This window comes from Chlorocebus sabaeus, chromosome 10, assembly GCF_047675955.1.
Source record: "Chlorocebus sabaeus isolate Y175 chromosome 10, mChlSab1.0.hap1, whole genome shotgun sequence".
Classification (NCBI taxonomy): domain Eukaryota; kingdom Metazoa; phylum Chordata; class Mammalia; order Primates; family Cercopithecidae; genus Chlorocebus; species Chlorocebus sabaeus.
In genome coordinates, this window is record NC_132913.1 from 62230791 (window position 1) to 62254207 (window position 23417).

A 23417-nucleotide genomic window follows, 5' to 3' on the forward strand; every position below is an offset into this window, starting at 1 on the left:
AGGCTGAGGCAGGAGAATGGCGTAAACCCGGGAGGCGGAGCTTGCAGTGAGCCGAGATCCGGCCACTGCACTCCCGCCCGGGCGACAGAGCGAGACTCCATCTCAAAAAAAAAAAAAAAAAAAAAAAATTCCCATGATTATTGTTTCAATCTTCTTGCACTGAATCTTTTTGTAAATTGCCTCAAATTCTTCCTAGAAAAATAAGAGGCATTAATAAATAAGAGAAATAAAAGGTTTTTTAATCCATTTAAAAATGTTAATGTTTAAACTGTTTATATCTGCTCTTCTCACAACCATCTGAAAACTAATAGGAATGTTCATGTAGCAGACAAATTAATGAAAGATTATGTTGTTTTTATTTTCAGACCTCTAAAAGGTTAAATTAGCCATTTTCATACTGAATTCATATTCAATTTGATTATGTTCCCTACTGTGAGGGTAAAACATGAACAAACCAAGCTAATTTATGTACAATCCCTTTGTACTACTGAAATGAAAATGAACAATAGTTTAATGAAGTGGAATTTGTTATCTAATTATGCCAAATAATTTAGAAACATCTGCTGGTGGTTAGTAATATTATAGTTAAACCTCACGGAATTTGATCCAGAGAGATTTCTATTTTATTCAAGCTTTTGTGAGCTTACAGTTGGGGAATCCATATTAGAATACAGAACCAAGGGATGACAGAATGACACATTTACTGAATTTTTAAAAATGCACAGAAAATGATGAAAGGAAAACGGGGGGTCCATGTCGTATGGATCTGGGCCTTACAGTTAACTCCCATATTTAATAAATACAGTAGACTCCATAACATGCAACATTTATTGAGTAGCTGGTAGGCAGCAGACACTGTAACGGTTGTTAAATATACAAAGAAAAAACCTATAGCTTTCCCATTAGGGAACTTCATCCAATGGGGAGACAGGAGACTATAAACTATTATGTTACCACATAACAAGTGCTAGGGCAGAGATGTTTAGTATAGGGCACTCCGGATGCAGAAAAGGGATAACTCACAAATGAAGGCCAGGTAGAAGAGATGATTATTCAAGCTGAGTTTTGCAGGATGTGTAGAGGTGAGAGCAAAGAAGGGATAGGGACGTGATGGTGCCAAAGGCTCATTAAGTAAATTTTTTTCTGGAAAGTAGTCCAGTATGGCTAAAGCACAGTCTCTAAGTGGGAGACAGTGAGAGAAGAAGTCAGACAAGTAATCAAGGGTCCTATCTTGATAGTCTTATACACAAGCTAGGGAATTTGGACTTAATGGTGACAAGGAACCACTGGAGGATTTTAAGTAGGGAAGTAAATTGTAAACTAACCAATTTCTAAGAGGCAGGTTTAAGTTTCCGATTACAGACTCTCATATAATAAGCAAGGATAATGTAAAATAATAAAGGAGGAAAAAACGTAAAAGTAAATGTTTAAATTGATTGAAGGTGATTCACAAGTTACAGATACACAGTGACAGTATCGTTATATGTTCATTCTTTGTTTCTTCATTTATTCACTTAACTTAGATTGAGTACCTATTATGTGCCAAACACTGAGTTTACAGTCCTTGATACATTTTAAGTGTTATGAGGGCAGGCATATAACTGATTACAGAAATCCTTATCCACAGTTTCACTTTTCATGCTTTCAATTACACACAGTCAACTGCAATCTGAAAATATTAAATGAACGACTCCAGAAAGTAAGCAATTCACAAGTTTTTACACTGCATGCTGTTCTGAGCAGCATGATGAAGTCTTACACTACACAGCTCCATCCCACCAAGCAGCGGTCCCCAACCTTTTTGGCACCAGTGACCGGTTCTGGTTTCATGGAGGACAATTTTTCCATGGACGGTGGCGGTATGGGGGCATGCAGAGGGAATGTTTTGGGATGCAACTGCTCCACTTCAGATCAACAGGCATTAGATTCTCTTAAGGAGTGTGCAACCTAGATCCCTCACATAAGCAGTTCACAACAGGGCTCACACTCCTGTGAGAATCTAATGCCACTGCTGATCTGATGGGGTGGAGCACAGGTGGTAATGCTCACTCACTTGCTGCTCACCTCCTGCTGTGTGGCCCAGTTCCTAAAAGGCCACCAACCAGCACCAGTCCATGGCCTGGGGGTGAGGACCCCTGCTGCCAAGAATGTGAGTAATTCCTTTGTCCAAGATATCCACACTGTAGACACTACCTGCTTGTAAGTCACTTAGTAGCCATTTTAGCAGTACCACAGTGCTTATGCTCAAATAACCTTTATTTTACTTAACAGTGGCCCCAAAGTACGAGAGTAGCAATGCTGGCATACTATCATAATGGTTCTATTTGACTAGTTACTGTTAATCTCTTACTGTACCTAATTTATAAATTAAAATTTTACCATCCTATGTTTGTATAGGAAAAAATATAGTAGATAATAGGGTTCTGTAGTATCCAGTTTCAGGCATCCACTGAGGCTCTTGGAATGTATCCGCTGAGGATAAGGGGAGACTACTGTATTGTCTGGGTTACCTCCCAAAGGAGAAGTAAGCATTGCCTGTTGAACAGGGTATTGTTTACATTTTCAGAGAGTAACAGAAAGTGTCACAGTGGCCAGCACGATCACAGAAATCGACTTGATCTTCACTGTAAGCCCCCTGAACCAGGTCTTCAATGGCACATGGCACTTATTCAGCCACACACACAAAGCAGAAATATTACAAAACCATTTTTTCAAGTGGGTCAACAGACTTGTTAAATGGAGAAATTGTGCTGGTATCTTCAATCTTTGTTAATATTCACAATAACAATATTGGTGACAATAAGAGCTACTATGTATCTTCAACCACTGTGCTAAGAACCCTATATAATAATCTCATTTATTCCCACGCAGATGGGATAAGGGAACAGTCCCTGTTTACCTATCAAGAAATTGAGACTAGAACATATAGCTGACCCTTGGCAGAGAAAGGATTAAACACAGCTCACTTACCGCCAAATCCAAGCTCTTTCCACTACACTACATGCTACGAAAGTACCATCCTCCATGAACCTCCCATCTCACTCAGTAAAATCTCAAGTCCTTACCAGGCCCTGGGGGATACACCTCAGTACTCTCTATTCCCCAGCTGCCTCTCTCCTCATCTCCTCCACCTTTCCCCTTGCTGACTGCACTCCAGCCACACTGGCCCTTCTGTTCCTCAAAACTGCCCAGCACATCCTTGCTTCGAAGCCCGCTCCATGAGGCAATTTCCCAATTTCATGTAATGGGTTTCTCACTTCTTTCAAGCCTGCTCAAAATTCACCTGTCTGTGAGGCCTACTCCCCCTCCCCCCACATTGTGAGACAGGTAACCCCTTACCCCTCACTCTCCTCTATTTTTCTTCAAAGCATTTGCCACCTGGCACACTATACATGTTTTATTGTCTGTTTCCCTCCACTGCAAATATAAATTCCTTGATGGCAGGAACGAATACGTACTTGGCACATATTAGGCACTCACTAAATATTCATCAGATAGATGGATAAACAAATCACAAAATAGGAAAACACATCCCAAGCCTCAAAGCTACTCCTTGGCAAAATTATAGAAGAGTACTCTTCTAGTTTCTACACCCTTCTCTCACTTAACGGTATCATCCACTCCTTCCCCAGACCTCAAATGTCCTCTGCCTTTTCATGCACTTTTGCTTATGACATCACCTCCTACAAACCTTTTTAGTAAAGCCCCACCCTCTACAACTTCTACTTTCTCTTACAGTATAATTCCCTCAATCAAAATGCCTGCTCTATGTTTTTACTACTTTAAGACTGCCCATCCATAAACTGAAATAATTCTTTCATGCTAAAAGAACGTATTTATCTATATTTAGCATGTAATTTCTCATAGGTAACATGCTAAAAATCATGCTTAATAGTGTAAATTTCACTTACCATGGGAGGTCTGCAGGAAAAAATATTTTAGTCAAACGGATGTTTCCATATCCCTCAAATGGACATCCACACCACTCACCTGCTCCCTGTCCGACCTAGCATCGACTACTTCAAACCCTAAAATCATCTTTACCAGAGTAACTTCACAGCCATTAAAGAGCTACAAAACAATAGCAAAGTTCTATATAAAAGATACAAAAGGCTGGGCGTGGTGACTCACATCTGTAATCCAGCATTTTGGGAGACCGAGGCGGAAGGATCATGAGGTCAGGAGTTCGAGACCAGCCTGGCCAACAAAAATTAGCTGGGTGTGGTAGTCCCAGCTACTCGGGAGGCTGACACAGGAGAATTGCTCGAATCCGAGAGGCACAGGTTGCAGTGCACTGAGACCACGCCATTCCACTCCAACTTGGGTGACAGTAAGACTCTGTCTCGGGGGCAAAAAAAAAAAAAAAAAATAGGGCCAGGCACAGTGACCCACACCTATAATCCCAGCACTTTGGAGAGCCAAGATGGGTGCATTACCTGAGGTCAGGAGTTCAAGACCACCTGGCCAACATGGTGAAACCCTGTCTCTACTAAATACACAAAAATTAGCCAGGCGTGGTGGCACACGCCTGTGGTCCCAGCTACTCAGAAGTCTGAGGCAGGAGAATTGCTTGAACCTGGGAGGTGGAGGTTGCAGTGATCTGAAATTGCACCACTGCACTGCAGCCTGGGTGACAGAGTGAGACTCTGTCTCAAAAAAAAAAAGATACAAGATTTAAAAAAAAAAAACAAAACAAAACAAAAAACAAAACCACATACTTTAAGAGCTGAAGATATGACAGAAATGGGAAAAATCAGGAAGAATTTGCAGTTTTAAAAGCCTCAAAGACTCATTCAGTTTTGAAATGTCAAGTCTGTGGTCACAAAAATCTATTCAAGGAGAGATATGTCTGACACATCCCTGTGCTTGCCTTACACCACGGAACACATGCAATCCAAAGGAATCGAAAGGTCAAAGTCAGAGTAGAAAGAGAAAGGAACCACTCTCAGTGCAGCTGGATAAAAAACAATGAGGTGGCTCTATGCCAGGCCACTGAGCAGCCGGTGACATGCTGGCCTGACTCATCTTCCCTTCTCCCCCATTCTCTCAACTGTGGGTATTGGCTTTTCCCAAGAAGTGCCTACTTTTCTAACTGTAAAACAGGTAGGAACAGTTTTACCTATCCATTTTTAATTTTATTTTTTGTTCTTTGAGGAAGAAAAGTAAAAAAAATTCTAAAAATGTAAAAAGCTCTTAAAGGTTCTTGGATATAAAAGCATTCTTTTCTTCTATTTAATCTTTATTTTTAAAGCTCAGGTGGTTTTTTATATTAATATATCTCAGCTTTACTGAGATATATTCCCATACCATAAAATTCACCCTTTTAAAGTATACAATGTAGTGGTTTCTAGTGTATTCACAAAGTATCTATTCTTTTAAAAATAAGCAGCCAAATTAGGAATATACATTTATAACTTTATTTTGTCAGGCTTTTTTTTCTATTCAATATGACTTTTCAATGTAAATATGGTCATACTGTATCCTCTTTCCTTAGTTTTGTCCTATCCTATTTTTAAGGATAGTAGGATTATATTAATAAAAAAAATCAAAGTTCATAGAAATTATTTTCTATGCAAGAATGACTTACGGCTGGTAATTTGGTTACAAGGCCAGGCTCAAGGACTTGTCCTGAATTGAGTTTGCACAGAAAGTTCTGTGATTTCATTTAGTTTACATATTTCAGATAAATAAAGTCTTCTAAAGATGCTGTAATTGATACTTTCTATAAGACTGAGAAAACATCAATTGCCCATAGAAAAGGACCTTGTCTTTATCAGAGGGACTCTGAGAAACACTACACCCTCACCAGCCCCAGCAAGGTACTGTTTGTCATGGCTGCTCTCAAGATGATGGTAAATTCCTAGGTTAAAACAATCTTATGAAAAATCTATAACTTATTATACTAATGTCATTCCTTTAAAACTACTATTATAACATATAAAACATCACCAAACAGTATTTTTCTGCCTATTTTATGATTGCTTTAAATTAGTATAAAACATGTATTCTCAATGAGTTGGGGAGATGGAGAGTTGGGGTAAAAAAAGTACTGTATTTATATTATGCAGAAAGCAGATATATCTACAGTACATAAAGAGATACACGGTATATTTCCGGTATTAAATTTTCATGGGGAGAACAATTAGAAAACAGGCCTAAACGGCTGGGAGGGGGAGGATTTTTTAAAAGGTTGAGAAAAAGTAATCTAAAAGAAACTAAAACTTTTATTGAAAATATGTCAAATTTGTACAATTATACATATCACTATTTTCTATGTTCAAAAATTAGGCTGCTTATAGGATGGTTATCTGCAGAGCCAGATGTGACTCAAAAGACTGCAGCACCAATATTCCTTGTACACAGATGGTGACTATCAGAGTTATAACAACTATAATTATTTTATCGTTCTTACATTGTACCAGCTCTCCACACATTAAAAGACAAACTTTAAAGCTAAAATATTAGAACCACAGGCATGCATCACCACACCTGGCTAATTTTTCTTTTTTTTTAATTGAGATGGAGTCTCGCTCTGTTGCCCAGGCTAGAGTACAGTGATGTGATCTCAGCTCACTGCAACCTCTACCTCCTGGGGTTCAAGCTATTCTCCTGTCTCAGCCTCCCACGTAACTGGAACTACAAGCATGTGCCACCACGCCAGGCTAATTTTTGTAATTTTAGTAGAGCCATGGTTTTGCTATGTTAGCCAGGTTGGTCTTGAACTCCTAACCTCAAGTGATCACCCACTTTAGCCTCCCAAAGTACTGTGATTACAGGCGTGAGCCACCACACCCGGCCTGATTTTTTTTTTTTTTTTTTTTTTTGAGACAAAGTCTCCCTGTGTCTCCCAGGTCGGAGTGCAGTGGCGCGATCTTGGCTCACTGTAACCTCTGCCTCCCGGGGTTCAAGGGATTCTCCTGCATCAGCCTCCCAAGTAGCTGGGACTACAGACACCTGCCACCATACCTGGCTAATTTTTTTATTTTTAGTAAAGGTTGGGTTTCACCACGTTGGCCAGGCTGGTCTCAAACTCCTGACCTCAAATGATCCACCCACTTCGGCCTCCCAAAACGCTGGGATTATAGGTGTGAACCACCGCACCCAGCCTTTTTTATTATTATTATTATTTGTAGAGATGGTGTCTCCCTATGTTGCTCAGGCTGGTCTCAAACTCCTGAGCTCAAGTGATCCTCCAGCCTCGGCCCCTCAAAGTGCCAGGAGGCATGGGCCACCCATTACAGACGTGAGCCACTATGCTCAGCTGGGTTTTCTTATTTTTACTCTTTAGAGACAGGGTCTTGCTATGTTGTCCAGACTGGAACGCAGTGGCTACTCACAGGCACGATCATAGCGCAACCACAGTCTTGAACTTCTGAACTCAAGCAATTCTCTTGCCTCAGCCTCCTGAGTAGCAGGGACTACAGGCACGTTGCCACCATGTCTGACTAAAATATTAAGTTTTGACACCAGTGTGAGAAGGAACAAGGAGAAAAATTTAAATAAGGATGATTATTTAAATGACAGCTGAAAAGAATATATTCTGAAAAAGGCAGGTGAGCTCACACCACTGGGCCACCCTCTCATATTCTTTGGATAACTGAAAAATAAAAATGTCAGCAGAGAGTATAGTTGAGTGGGAATTTCCTATAAAATTAGCTTTCAGTCAAATAAAGCATACTGAAAATGTTCAATTGACTTGTCTTTTAAAAAATACATTTTAATTTCAGGACACTCATTTGGGAAATCAGAAGATTTCCTAACTACATCACAAAGGATATGCCATTGCTATTTAACTGCTCCAAAAGATGTCCATAGGAAGGTTTGTCAGGCTAGTGACAGATGCTGAATAAAGTGAGATAATGAAAAGGTTTCCATGGCAGAAGCGTCTGAGGAAAGATGGTATAAAATTATAGCAAAATTGTAAGTATTATTAGAAGTGATCCATGGTAGTAACAATGGTGACTAACTGATAACAAGAATAGAAAAATTAGAGGCAAGGAGGGTGAGCGGCAACGCTAGACGTGACTATACCCAGATCGAGGAGCATTATTCAAGGTTCAGCCAGCCCAGTGGATGGTAACTGAGTTCCCAATCTCATCAGTTGGTCTGGGCTATAAACCACAGCCCCATTAAGCTATAAATGACAGAAATTCCTGCCAAGGCAAGAGCTGGCAGAATGCTTATTCACCCAGCTCTGCCAACTAAGACTCTATTGGTGTGGCCAATCAGGACATTTTGTCAGGTACACCAGCTACAAATTCCCACATTCAAGGATCTGAGACTTTCCTTTTATCCCAGTAATTACTAGAAAACATGTGCTCTCTACCAAGGAAGTTCTCACAAAGCCTATATGGAATTAGTTAATAGTTAAGTGCCACTCACTATATGGAATTAGGTAATTAGTGAATTAGGTACATTTGCTATAGTTCTAGAAAAGACTCTGGAGTGCCACTAGAGGACCATGTCTCTTGTACACTGTGACAGATGTTTGCTGAACAAATGACAGGGTGAGTGAGCAGAGTCTGTAATACATATGGATAATTTTTGAAATTGGGGGATTTAAAAACTATATCAAAGCTGATAATGAGATGTGAGTTCATTTGAAAGGAGAAGAAAAATGGGTGCAAATCCTTAAGCTTTCAAAAATGTACATTTTCAATTCCCAAATGAGACTGTAAAATCATTCAAGATTGGGGTCTGGTTCTTCTATCCCAAAATAAAACAAATATGCATTAAAAATATCATTGTAAGCGGCAAAGGTGATTAACAGTGTGGATGAGAGATAAGACAGTCTTAGCCATTCAGCTTAATTTAACAAGTATTTGAGTTCCTATAACATACTTAACAAGTGAAAAAAATTAAATGTATGCAAATGCAAAATCAGGTAATGTTAGAGGTTCCACTTTTTAAAACTAAGTCACCAACTCCCTATAAAAAGAACATTTCTTAAATTTATAAAAAGCCTGAAAGAAAATGTAAAACACAAAGCTAATAACTAGTCTAGACTCTACTGCTGGACTGGGCTAACTCATCAACCAAGATACAAAAGATAGGGCCCTGACGATGGTTACTCCGGGGAGCCGCAGGTATAAACTCTGCTGAGCTCTGACAAATTCCGTTGATCTGGTTAGGTCCCTGCCTCTAACTCTTTTCACTACCATCTCACAGAACTTTATTGCTCCATTGCTCTTCTGTTCTAAGTCATTAAGAGTAAATATAAAGGGACGCGAGGCACTTCTGACTAAAACCAACTAGTTAAAGGTAGTAAAATCTAAAATAAAATCCATTTCTTCTAACCCGTGGGTATGTCTCTCAACATACACAAAAAGTTATTTTGAATTGGGCAAGTTTGACCCAATCTCCTAGTATCTATCTTTAATACAACAGTTCTCAAACTTGAGTGAGCGTAAGAATCACAAAGGGAGTCACTTTAAAATCCCCTTCCCCCATGTCTTTGGGCAAAAGAATCTACATTTTTAACAGACATCCCAGATGACTGATGAGTCGTGTACAATCACTTTTAAAAACAGCTGCTGCTCTATCACTACTTACCAAGTAGCCTCTGCACTCAAGAGTGGTTTGTTTTATAACACAGAAACGTTCACACTGTAACAAACTGGATTTTGTGAAGTGAATTCTATTTTCCCACAAGTAGACTTTAACATTTTAAATATACATTATTCATGTTGAAGGCTGGGAGTGATTTCTTATACTTTCTTCTACAGGCCACATTCCGTACTTTTCCCTTCCTCATCTTCACCTCAGTGGTTAAAGATTTAGAATTTAGAAATCCTTTAAAAGAGCATTTTTCACCCCAATTTATCTTTTTTATTCATCAGGAAAGCCAGTATTTGAAAAGTTGACTTGTAAACCTTACTTCCGAAATCAAACCTTGAACATGCTCAATATCTCTTTAGGAAACAAAATTTTTGTACCAAAAAGTTCCACATTTAAGGAAAATGCTATTAAATAATGCTTAGATACAAAGTACTAAGAAGCAGCGAGAATTTTACTATTTTTCAGAAAAAGAATAAACTTTTTTAAAGTACCTATGGAGGATCATCACCAAGTAAGAAATGTCACTTCTAGTAACGTACTTGGGCACAGTAAACACAGTGCCAGAGTGAAGCCTGATGAAGTGAATTCTATGCTCAGTTTTGCCACAGAAGAGCCCTGTGACCTTGGGAAACAACCTCTCTGGATCTAAGTTTAATTTATAAAATAAGATAGTTAAATAAAAGTAACATTTTGATTCCAGCAGCTTAATTCACTGGGAGGTATTTACATCAAAAAGCATTTGAGGTATGTAACACCTCTAACGTGCTTGAATCAAATGACATAATTAAAACTGAACTGGAAACTTGATATTGTGAATAACTTACTGAGGCTGTTCTTGTAGCTATCAATTACATATCATTGTACTTTGCTTCTTCGAAAAAGCTGAATACTTTGAACGTCTAAATGTTCATATATTGAGTTTTCTTAAAGTCAGGTACGTATGTACCATAGTCCAGTTTTGTAAAAGGAAAGAATGTATCTTTTCAGTCCTTTTTCCCAACCCATTGTCATTTCTCATTGTCACTGAGAAAAAAACACCTTGAAGTCTTAAACACTAAAAGCAACAGTGTTGCAGTAATTACACCACAAAAATAACATTTCTTTCTTAATGAATACTCAGTCTCCTGAGATTACAGTTACCTTCCGGTAACCAACTTTCTTCTGTCTGCTCTCAGTCGTTAGCGCAAACATTTTCAATTTTAACCCATATTCAGTTCACAAATCATACTTATTTCCAACGGAATATACTGAGTCCAAAAAAAAAATTCCCCAATAGTCCAACAGGAAGCAACACATGCATTTGGCAATTCCAAGGAGGCTGGGGATGCACAGATACCTCGTTCAAAATAAATAAACTTTCCAAGGACCTTTATTTACCGACGGGAAAGGGAGGTTTGAAAACAACCGGTTAACTTCACTCCCAAGTTGGCATCTTAAAGAACCGTTGTGCGTTTGCAAAACACCCAGGACCTCTGAGCCTCCCAGCCGAGAATTGGCCAAGGGAGCACACGCCCATCGGCCCTGCCTGGAGAGGAAACAATGGGAGAGGCGCGAGGGAGCGAGCCGGCGCCCCGGGCGCCCCAACTCTGCGGCCCCGGCCCGCTCCGACCCCACGCGCCGCGCCCCCTCCCCGGGCGCCCAGACCCCCCAGGTCCCCGCCCGCCAGCCCCGGGAAGCGGCACACCTGCGGCGGCGCGGGGAGACAGCTGCACTTACCAAACAGGGTCAGGGCCATTGTAAAGGCGCTCGCCGCCTGCTCGCCGCCGCCCGCCGAGTCCAGGCGCTCCTCCCAGGCGGGCTAGGGATCACCTCATCGGCCTGCCACACCCACACCTCGGAGGGAGTGGGGTGCCCGATGGTGCGTGCTGGGGGCGCCGGCGCCCAGGGAGGCTGCAGGCCGGGACGCGGGGGACCGCTGCAAGAAAAAGTTATTCACGCGTTATTGTCGGGCGCACCGGGCCCAGGGAGCCCCGCTAGCTCTCCTCGAGCCGGCACTTGTCGCTGCTATCAGGCGCGGAGCGTGCGCGCGGGAGGAGGTACCTGCGAGGCGGGAGGCTTGGCCGCGGCGCAGTGGCAGGCGGAGAGGCGGCGCCGCAGTGGCGGCGGCGGCGGCGGCGACGGGGAGAGCAGCAGCCTCGCACAGACCCCGGCGGGGCGCGCTCACTTCGCATCCCGCGGCCTCGCCGACGCCATCTTGCGATAGCGTCTCCCACGAGCTTGGCCGTGCCGCCGCCTCCCGCCTCTCCCTCGGGCTTCCCGGCCCAGTGCGTTCCCATGGCAACGGGCGCGCGCGGGGGCGCGGGAGTGCGCCCTCATTCACGCGGCGGCGAGGAGCCGCCCGCACCCCCCTAGAGGCGGCCGCCGGGAGCGGGGATGGAGCGGGGCCGGTGTGCGTTTTAGCTGAAAGCCAGGTTTTTTCTTGAATGGAATTTGAGGAGGCGCAGAGAGGAGCAAAACGGTGTTACTCGAAAGAGGAAGAGTCACAGGAGGATGCTGCGTGAATACAGCGTCTGGGCAGGGTCATCTGGGGACCTGGTGCGTGTGAGGACATATTTCTCCTTCTGGCGCCCTCCGGGTTCACTGAGGCTGGAGCCAGTGACCTGAAGATGCGGGGCTCTGGAAGGAACAGAGGCACTGAATGCTGCTTTCCTCTCCGTTTGGGCTTAGGAGCCGCTAGGAGTAATTCTGATCAAATTGTCACACATTAGGAAACAGGAGTCGCTTAAAAAGCATCTGAGATTACCTCAGATAATTTGTTAAAATTACCTTACACCTGATTTTTTTCCCTTTACATTATACCTCTTTGATACTGTCTCAAGGGAAAAAAATATCAGCATGTGTCACGGACTGGCACTTATTTGCCGCAAAAGATTGTTCCCCTGAGCTTCTTGTATTTATCTGGTAATCACCGGCAACGTCCTCCTTTCTGTGATGCTCTCTCCTCACCTCTGTCTCTGCCATGAGGAGCCATACAACGCCTTGAGATTGTCAGCCAAAAGATGTTCTTGAAAAGCTGGGTTATGATGTTTTCCGTCGTTGTCGTTTAACGTATTCAAAAAGTCATTCTTCTCCAGTTGCTATATGTGTGCCCTGTTTAAGAAATTCCTTCTTTTTCCTTGTTTCTCTGCTTAGGGATTTGGTACTATTTTGGTATCTGATCATGTAGATCTTCTCTTTGGTTCTCCTTTCTTTCTACAGGCGTCTTTGCTCTTAGTTCCTCAGGTTCCCTGGTGTCATTTCCCTCTTCTCTTCGATTTTCAAATAATTATTTAAGAATATTATAGAAAGATCTTGTATTTAATGTATCTTAGAGACCGAGTCGTGATGAAGTGGGGGATTACTATAGTACTTCCAATGGAACCACAGTTAATTCACCATCATTATTTCACAACTGACTTAAGCATCAGAAGAAAAGCAGGTTGGAAGGAGGAGCCAAGCCTTTTGTTTCAAGTCAGTTAACTCAGAAAGAAAGAAATATTAAAATGATTCAACATGAATGGGCAAGTGTTTAAGATGCTATATGCTTGGAATTTTGTGATGTAAAATGGCTCTCTTTGGCCACTAATCAAAATAAATCTTTAAAATCCCCAGAATTTAAAATCTTTCATGAAAATGGGCTCTTGATTTTGAACAACCTTTCTGCTCATGAAAAATTACAAACACACAGCTCATAAAGATAAATGAGAAACTCACGAAAGCTTTGTGGGATAGATTTTATAACAATATAAAGATTGCTGCTAATCTACTTTGCAGCCAAATAAATCAGAAACTGAAGACTCCGTTTACTGTTTCAACCAGTGGTCTTCAACATTTTTGGACCTAATTTCCTTTTGAGGCTCTCATGAAAATACTGTTCCTCCTCTTAGAAAATTGCTTGCATACATACACACATTCACCGGAAATTTTTCACATAATTTCAAGGGGATTATGGGCTCTTCAGGGACCTTAGGTTATCCCCTGGAAGTGTTTTTTGTAATCTCAGAAAGTTTTGCGCTTATAATTTAAAAGAAAATATTTTCCTTCAGAATAGAACCATTGAATTTTGAATAGGAAAAGACCAAAACTCCCATGATTTACAGATAAGAAAATTGAGTTCCTCATTGTTAAAAGATTTTCACAAATGTGTTCACCTATTTAGTAGCAGAACCAATGGGAAAATAGGTTCTGGTGTTCTCACCGACCACCTTCCCTACCCCCATCCTGCATCAATTTAGACGTTGCATGGTTTGAATTTCAAAAGAAAAATCTGTTTAGTATTAGAAACAAAATAACAAGAGTATTTTGTCCTTAGCCATTTTGCATAGAGTTTGGGAAGTTGCGTTTCGTCTCAAAGAGTTTTTATTAACATGCCCTTCTACTCAGAACTATGTGTCCAATCATGCTAAAAGAGAAACAATGCCTTTCTCACTTTGTTGAGCTCTGTTAGAGCATCAGGGTTTTGGTGCTGCAGCTGGGCTTGCTAGTAGCTCTCTCCATCCCTTGCGAGGTTGTCCTGGGAGTGAGACAGAGGGAAATGAGTTTCCATGTGCTCAGATTTACCCTCCCATCATACAGCCAGCCTTTGGTTACTGGACCAGCTTTCCTCTCACTAGTCTGGCCAAGTACAGCTGAATCCTAGTGACACCCTGCTTAAACTCAAGTGAAGATCCTTTTCCTCTCCCCTTTCTACTCACACACTCACATACACACACACACACCTGTTTTTAAGGTACACTTTGGAACAAAACAGTGTGAATGTTGCTATGTTTCCCTTTAAAGCATCCTGCTTTCCACAAGCCATTCCTTTCAACTGACTTCCAAATGGTTTGATGTTCTAACAAAATGCTCTCTATACTTGATCGAAGTGCCTGTCTTGGAAATAGTATTGGCTTTTAGAATAGTGTATTTTTTTCACCAGGCGTGGTGGCTCAAGCCTATAATCCCAGCACTTTGGGAGGCCAAGGTGAGTGGATCACGAGGTCAGGAGTTCAAGACTCAGCCTGGCCAACATGGTGAAACCCCATCTCTACTAAAAATACAAAAAAATTAGCCTGACATGTTGGCGCCTGCCTGTAATCCCAGCTGCTTGGGAGGCTGGGGCAGGAGAATCGCTTGAACCCAGGAGGCGGCGGTTACTGTGAGCCAAGATCGCCCCACTGCACTCCAGAGCTTGGGCAACAGAGCGAGACTCCATCTAAAATAGCGTATTTTTTTCAATGAGCTATTCCTATTCTATTGCATGTGCTTCTTTTCTCACTTAGCTGAAAATAAAGCCACAGCCTTTCAGCTACAGATTCAATGCAAGGAAGGGCGTTAACTACTTGGAGGTGATTATTACGGGTGGTGTCTTAGATTGTTTATAAAAGCAAGGCAAAGAATGAATTGACTTCTCAAACTATTTATGTTTTCATTCAACGATTTCATTTTGTGCTTAACATGCAAGTGCTTAGAAGAGCCAGATTTGTTTACTCGTTACTAACTAGCTGTCAGATTTTTAGACAAATGTTTTACTCTTTCTAGTTCTTATCTTCCTCCTTTGTAAAATGAAAGGATAGGACTAAGTTATCTCTAATATCCCTTTTAGGTTTATCTGTCATTCTGTGATATTTTAAAATCTTTAAATTAACTGGTTTATGGATAAAACAGGACATTTTTATTTGAATCTTCAATATATTTAAAGTACTGTTATATCTAAAGTTCATACATACCTAATGTAATAAAGAAGTCATATTTTATTAAACCACTGGTATTGCTATTTCTTCTGCAGTGTGTTGTACTAATAATGTTACATTAATCATGTAGAAAGCAACCTTTTTCTGGTTTAACGGGATTAAAATTAAAAGTGTGCGCTGAACAACCCATTTCAAATTTACTAAAACAATTTCTCATTTTTATTTAAGTTTTGTTGACTAAACAGAACCTAGACAACCCTTTAAAATGGTTTTCCTACATTTTAAACTAATGACTTATCACAAGTGTTTTGAGTTTTCTTTTTGTTACCTATTTAGCTTCATTCCCATTGGTAAACATTGATTTGTTCCTCAGTTTTGAATGAAGCAGAAATTAACAAGGCGGTTTCTGCCTCACAATAACAAGTTAAAATTATAGCACTTTATCATGTCAGCACAGCTTTAAACACTAGGAATACCAGTGCCATTAGCACAGTTCCCAAAATAGTGCAGAAGTTTGCTAGTGAAGAGAAAAATTACACAGTATATTTCTGCTAAAGATTAAGAAAATTAAAATTATTTATTTAGATATTCACAATATGCGACATTCTCTCTATCCCATATTTATGTTACTAGTGAAAGTGTTTGTTTCCATTATGTGAATTTGATTAAAGTGGATTTGTTTTTGGTTTTGTGTTTGTTTTGAGACAAGGTCTCACTCTGTCACCCAGGCTGGAATGCATTGTTGCCATCTCAGGTCCCTGCAGCCTTGACTTCGCCTGTTCCAGTGATCTTCCTACCCCAGCCTCTAGAGTAGCTGGAACCACAGGTGCATGCCACCACACCGGCTAATTTTTGTATTTTTAGTAGAGACAGGGTTTTGCCATGCTGATCAGGCTGGTCTCGAACTCCTGAGTTCAAGCAATCCACTCCTCTCAGCCTCCCAAAGTGCTGTGATTGCAGGTGTGAGCCACTGTATTGGGCTATTTGGTCTGTTAGGGTTTTTTTTTTTTTTTTTTTTTAGACGGAGTTTCACTCTATCACCCAGGCTGGAGTGTAGTGATGCAATCTCGGAGCTGACTGCAGTCTCTGCCTCCCAGGTTCAAGTGATTCTCCTGCCTCAGCCTTCTGAATAGCTGGGATTACAGGCATGAGCCACCACACCTGGTTAACTTTTTGTATTTTTAGTAGAGATCGGTTTCACCATGTTGACCAGGTTGGTCTTGAACTCCTGACCTCAAGTGATCCACCTGCCTTGGCCTCCCAAAGTGCTGGAATTACAGATGCGAACCACCACGCCCAGACTATTTGGCTTGTTTTTAACAACGTTTTCCTTAAACACTTAATTCCGATGATTTTTTTATCCCCCTTCTTGTTTTTTATCTCAGACTTTCTGAATTAATACCTTACCTGATATTTGTGTGGCGTTCCATGATTTACAAATAGCACTTTCACAGGACAAAGCCATATGCATACAAGTAACTAAGGCAGCGCTTGCCTCAAACATAAGGATTTAGACTATAACACTACTTATTTATTTATTTATTTATTTATTTATTTTTTTTTTTTTTTTGAGGTGGAGTCTCGCTCTGTCACCCAGGCTGGAGTGCAATGGCCAGATCTCAGCTCACTGCAAGCTCCGCCTCCTGGGTTTACGCCATTCTCCTGCCTCAGCCTCCCAAGTAGCTGGGACTACAGGCGCCCGCCACCTAGCCCGGCTAGTTTTTTGTATTTTTGGTAGAGACGGGGTTTCACCAGGTTAGCCAGGATGGTCTCGATCTCCTGACCTCGTGATCCGCCCGTCTCCGCCTCCCAAAGTGCTGGGATTACAGGCTTGAGCCACCGCGCCCGGCCGTTATAACACTATTTATTTTTTTTAAAAAACCTATGTCATAAACTATAAAATTGCCCATTAAGCTTAAAAAACTCAATGTTTAGGAGAATTATTTGTGTTCTGTTCACCACGCCTAAATTATAGTAGTAATATTGGGCCTTAGAAAAGAAGTAAAACTCAGTTTGAGAAATACATAAGAAACCTTAAGAATTTAAAACTTTCTCAGTTCCCCTACACAGTGTTTGCTATATTAGCAGAAGATACTGTCACCAAAAATATGCTAAAATGAAAGGTGGCTATCATCTAGCTAGGAACAGGTTAGGAATTGGATTATTACTGAGGAAACACTGCTTAGCCCTTATTATATCACTTCAAAGTAAAAAGAAAATGTGTTTGTAGGAGCTGTGTGTGTGTGTGTGTGTGTGTAGGTGTGAAGGGAGGGGAAATTGGAATTGAAAATCGGAATGAAAATAAGGTTTTCTATCCTTGACCCAGGAGAATGGAGTTCTTGTTCATTGCTCAGCACCAAGAGGAATTCTTAGTTCAGTAGGCAATAAAACTGCATATATTACTGTAAACCCTAGGTTAGAATATTCTAAAAGACATGGGTTCTAGTTTTTTAAATTTTGTGATACGATTTATTTTGATATAATGTCAAAATGACTACTGGTTTGGAGCGGAACAAAAAAGGAAGGGAGTGGGTAAAGAAAAGGTCTGTTTTCAATGTGTTTTGAATACATGTTTTAAAAGAATACTTATTTCCTGGTTAATAGTATAGCAGATCTTTTGGAATTTTTTTATAGGCTTAAAGTCAAATACATTTTCAAATACACATTAGATAACAGAAGAATGATTCTGGCTGCTCTTAAGTAAAAGTTTTTGTTCTGAACTACAATCATATTATAGTACTTTAAGCCAGCATTTCTATTCAAGTGTATTTTTCTGAGGTCACCAGGCATATCTAATGCACAGTGTGGCTAAATGTCTATTTGACTGGAGCAGTTGGATTTCTGCCAGATTTAGTTTTCAAGAGGGTATAAGTGGATTTGGCTACAAATCAAATCTCCCTAACATGGCCATGGTTTTTTTGGTTAACGTGGGTGTTCACAATAAGAATGACTTATTCAAGTTGATTACATCGTGAGTTATAAATCAGGAAAATAGCTATGAACTCTGGATGAGACTTACACAATCTCTAATTAGAAAACAGAACTGAAAAACAGACAAGTGAAATTCCATGATTAAAATCACAATCTGGGTTGGAAACTCGTCTACTGCTGTGATGGAGTTTTCATAAAGCTCTTTTGTATTCTGTTGTAAAATAGGACCTGTGTCAGATATTTGAGACAATGCACATATTTAAAATCATCCATCCATCCTTCATCCATTCAACAAGTATTTGCTGAGTACCTATGATATTTCAGGCATCATGCTAGCTTCTGGCAAAGAAGCAAAAGATGAATCAAACATGTATCCAGATCTAAAAAAAAAAAAAAAAAATAGTCTCTGGGGAAAATGGGACAATGACAGAGGCCATAACAGGAGCACAGATTAAATTTTGTGGGAGTTCAGAAAAGAGAAAGATGATTTCTAGCTGATGAAATAGGTAAAATGTTCATGACAGATGAAACTGTGCTTTGAGGTCTGAACAGGAATTAGGCAAACAGAAAAGAGAAAAAGGGAAATGGAGTTTAGGAAAGAGGGGAGAGCATGAGGAAAGTCTGAGACTTTCTAGTGAAAGTCAGAACATGAGGAAAATCATGAGAGAAAATTTGCTGGCAGGACAGTTTGTAGCAAAGGACTCGTGAGAGGAAGAAATGGAAGAAGAGGCTACACAGGCAAGTTTGAGGACAGACATAGAGGGCCAGACTGTTGAGTTGATGCTTATTATGTTGTCTGAAGCCTGCTTTCTACAAGTACTTAAGGCTAATAGGAATTTGGATTCATTATGTAAAACTCTGGCCTCAGATTATTTGTAGTGCCCTATTTTCCAGTAACACATTTTTGAGTTACAGTAAAACTGTCGAGTACACACACAAACACACACACACACACACACATGCCATTATTGTAAGCCAATAACTTAAGGCACAATATACCCTTGAGATTAAGCTCATCATTTCGTCTGCTACTTCCCTGGGACTTCTAGAATGCCACAGTCATCTTGAAAAAACACTGGTCAGAAAGACTCGGATCTGAATCTTGGCTTCAACTCTCACTACCTATGTGATTTGGAGAATGCTTAAACTTTTCTGGATTTCAGTTTCTTCTTCTGCAAAATGAGGGTACCTTCTGTTTCAGTTTGCAATATTTTGGTTGCAACTGATGGAAAATTTAACTCAAATTGACTTTGAATTAAATGAACAAAGAGAATTTGTTTGTTCTGTAATTGGGAAAGAACAGAGTCAAGGTGAGTTTCAGGGGAGGCTGATCCAGCTGTGCAAAGAATGTCCCCAAGGACTTAGTTTCTTCATTTCTGTAGTCACTGTATCATATACCACAGGACATCCCAACTCATGGCATCTCCAGACTCTCCCCTTTTGGTAGCAGAATGGCTTCAGAGCTTCTAGACATCACATAGTCCCACCTCTCCATCCAAGGGAAGAGAGTTGTGCATACATCTTGGAATCAATCTTTCTCTCTCTCTCTCTCTCTCTCTCTCTCTCTCTCTCTCTCTCTCTCTCTGTCTCTCTCATTGGCCTGAATTGGGTTGTGTGCCCATCCATGACTCATCACTGTGGCCAGGGGGAAGAGGTAAGTGCAAGCCAATCACGAGTCACCCTGAACCTGAGGGGAATAATCTTCTCAAACCACATGGCTGAGGTGAATTTCCTGTAGAAATACCAGGCAACAGCTAGAGGAAGGGAAAAGGAACTAGGCAGGCAACTAGCACATGTCTGCTTCTAGGGTCAGTCTGAGGAGTAAAAGCACAGAGCGGACAGTCAACGAATATTTTTCTTCCTCGCTCCATGTGGGTTATCTTCCTCAGTATTCAGTAAAAGCCAGTTTCTTATAAAGTCTTAAATATTTTCATTTATCTTTTGTTTACTTATTTTTTCAGAGACAGAGTCTCACTCTGTCACCCGGGCTGGAGTGCAGTGGCACAATCATAGATCACTACAGCCTCACACTCCTAGGCTCAAGTGATCCTCCCACTTCAGCTTCCCGAGTAACAGGGACTACAGATGTGAGACACCACCACACTCAGCTTCAGGTCCTCTTTTTATAAAACAATCTCTTGAAATGCCAGAGCAGTGCCCTTCTCCTTTAACCCCATAAGTATTTGCTTCCCAGACTATATACAGTCATGGCAGCATCACCAACACAACCTTTTGGAAATAAAAACTTAATCAATTATTTCACAAAGTGTGTTTTCTACTATGCAATGCCATCCAAATAGTTGGATTTTTTTCATTAAATCAGCCATTTGTTTTGTCATATTTTTCAAATTCAAAATAAGTTAAACCTCTTAAAATATAATTTATTCAACATAAGGAACATTATTTTGTATATGTTTTAGGATTTCCAGTTGAGCCTCAAATGGGATTTCACATCTGCCTGTATGTGATTAACCAGTAAGCTTTATAGGAGCATACTTACATAAATTGCTATACATGGATGGGTATTAATTATGTTCATAACTGGCTACCAACTATAGAGTTTATAATAAGATAAATAGATTCCAGGACCCCAAATGGCCTAGTCTCTGCAGAGTTGCATTCTAAGCAAGAGTCTATGTAGCAAAAGGAATTTAAAAGGAATTGTAGCCTTTACTTGCATTTCACAAGGAATACTATAGTGTATAATATATAGACTCTTCTTAAAATTTCCTTCCTCCTTTTCTGCCATACCCCACAGAACACTCCAGAGTGTTCTGGAGCACAGCACTCTCAAACCCCACAAATTCTCTCCTATACCTCACCCTATATGACTTTCCTGCCCCTCTCTCCAGCCCCTATTTCTTATTATGTAGATTTGTTCCCCTGGTTTCTGTTTACTTTCCTTAACCTTCAAGTATTACCTAAATTCTCCTATGCAAAGGGGACTCAGGAACTGGCACAGCAACGAAGAATCTTCCTCCTGGTCTTCCTGCCTCCAGTTCTAGTTTCTCTCTGCCCACTGTATTAATTCAACACTACTAAAAAAGCTGAGAAATTTGATATGGGAGGGTGAAATAGTAAGAAATGTGGCCTAGATAAAATTCTAATAAATATTGTCTCCAGCTTAAAGTGAATGTTAGGGATTGTGTGGAATGCTTTGCATACATTTTTTTTTAAATCTCTCAGCAACCTTCTAGGGTAGATCCTGGAATCCAGGACTTTCAACTCAGAACTCCATTGCACATCACCTTTCTATAGGAAAGGATCTAGCCACACATTTTTATCATTGGCATATTCACATACATTGGTATAGTTTGCTCATTTAGTATCCTTTACTGTAAAAGTTAGCCTAATACCATAAACAAATATTTTGTTATAAAAAATTGAGTTTAGAGTTGATGCTCCAATTAGAATCCAGTTTCGAAATTCCACCTTTATTTTCATTTGACAAAACATTCATTGATGATAATAATGTACTTGTATGAGTCCGTTCTCATGCTGTTATGAAGAAATACCCCAAAATGGGTAATTTATAAAGAAAAGAGGTTTAATTAATTCAGTTCCACAGGGCTGGGGAGACCTCAGGAAACTTACAATCATGGTGGAAAGGGAAGCAAACATGTCCTTCTTCACATGGTGGCAGGAAAAAGAAGGGGGAGGCCCCTTACAAAATGATCAGCTCTCGTGAGAACTCACTCACCATCACGAGAACAGTATGGGGGAAACCGCCCCCATGATTCAATTATCTCCACTTGGTCCCGCCCTTGACACATGGGGATTATTACAATTCAAGGTGAGATTTGGGTGGGGACACAGTCAAACCATGTCACTACCAGCAGTTCAGATATAAAAAAGATAAACTCCAAGTAATAAAGCAAATAACAGGTATTTATAAAATATTGCTTATGAATTTAGTATTCTGCAAAGAGCTTTAACAGAAAATTTTTACATAGGATTTGAATAGACCAACTGAAAAAAAAAATTATATAATTGGAGTAGATCTAAATTGAAAAACTGCTGGGAGAGAGTTAACCTGCAACTCTTGCCCTTAAATCTCTCTGGATAATTGTAGCTGGTGAGACAGCTGGCTGAGAGCAGAGAGGGAAAGGAAGAAGGGAAGGGGGTCCTGAGAACCTGCCTGTCATTGGACCATTAGTGTCACTGGAATGCCCAGATATTGCTGGCCCAGAAATGACAAGATAATAGGTTCTTTAGCAGTTGAGTGACAGGATGAAATTTATTTTACTGAAAAGTAAAATTTTTAAATTCCACTCTAAGGTAGAACCAAGAGTTTCCTGTTGAGTTTCTATTGTACCCATAAGTGATTTCATTAATACCCCTTTCTTTCTGAGCTTGGGTCAGAAAGAAGTCTGATTCTTTGGCTTTAAAAGTGTTTTAAATGCCTGGTACCTCTTAGCTGTGAGGGGAAGCCAGCTGTCTTAGGGAATGTCTTCCTGTGTTTCCTGTGTTTCTTCTGAGGAACAATGCAAATTGGAGAAAGATAACCTCCAGAGACAGGGTGAAGTAAAGGGCTAGTTTTAACCCAAAGAAGAAAACATCCAGAATGAGAAAAAGCTTCTCATGTCCGGTCTTCAATCAGCCTGGCCACACCTTTGTGTTCTCCACCTCTTTTCTGTCCTCAGTGCATTAGGTTAAGTTTTTCCCTCCACATTAAAGCTCGGCCTCCTTTCCAACTGTAATGGGAAACATTAGGCTTTCTACCATCCAACATACATTTGTATCCCATTACTTAATGGAGCAGCTAATTCATTTCTCCAGCTTATATTTTTTAATACAGGACAGTCTTCTTAGGGAAGAGCTGGTGTTTGCTTATCTTAGGGTAATCAGTCTCAGACCCAGGCATTTCTTAGCATAAGGGAATCAGCCTTGACAGCCTCCACATTCCACAGTCCTTCCCAGTCTCCTAGACCCTCAGGGCCTTAAAGCTTCGCCCTTCTTTTCCCTCCTTGGAACTTGTGAGAGTTTAATTTAATCAAAAATATTTAATACTAGTTCTTTAGGGTCCCACCTTTGTTTAAAACCTGTGCATCCCACTGGTATGGAGATAATCCAGATGCTTGGTTAAAACAAAATGAACAACAACAACAATAACAACAACAACAAATATATATATACACATATATATATATTTAGATAGATAATGATATCGTTCAGCTGAAATCTCAAAACAATCATTTAAACTGAAATTCTCCATGAAGCCAGCCCACCCAGAAGTAACTCATCCTTTTTTTAACACTCAGAGAACTATTCAAGATG

The 23417-nt window shown here is 40.4% G+C and overlaps 1 protein-coding gene across 5 annotated transcripts in view; it reads right to left on the reverse strand.

The window, feature by feature from the left end:
- Positions 1-11779, reverse strand: part of CHN1 (chimerin 1) — a 197951-nt gene extending 186172 nt beyond the window's left edge. Inside the window, exons 1-2 of one of the 5 annotated variants that reach the window (XM_007965409.3) lie at positions 11599-11779; positions 11275-11473 (exon numbers count right to left, since the gene is read on the reverse strand). In XM_007965409.3, coding sequence (XP_007963600.1) covers positions 11275-11293 — 19 coding nt within the window. In that variant the 5' untranslated portion in view covers positions 11294-11473; positions 11599-11779. Of the gene's footprint in view, positions 1-4131; positions 4285-11274; positions 11559-11598 lie in introns of those variants that run through there. The other 4 variants (XM_073019827.1, XM_073019830.1, XM_073019829.1 and 1 more) reach the window with 4 other exon arrangements.
- Positions 11780-23417: the final 11638 nt, after the last annotated feature.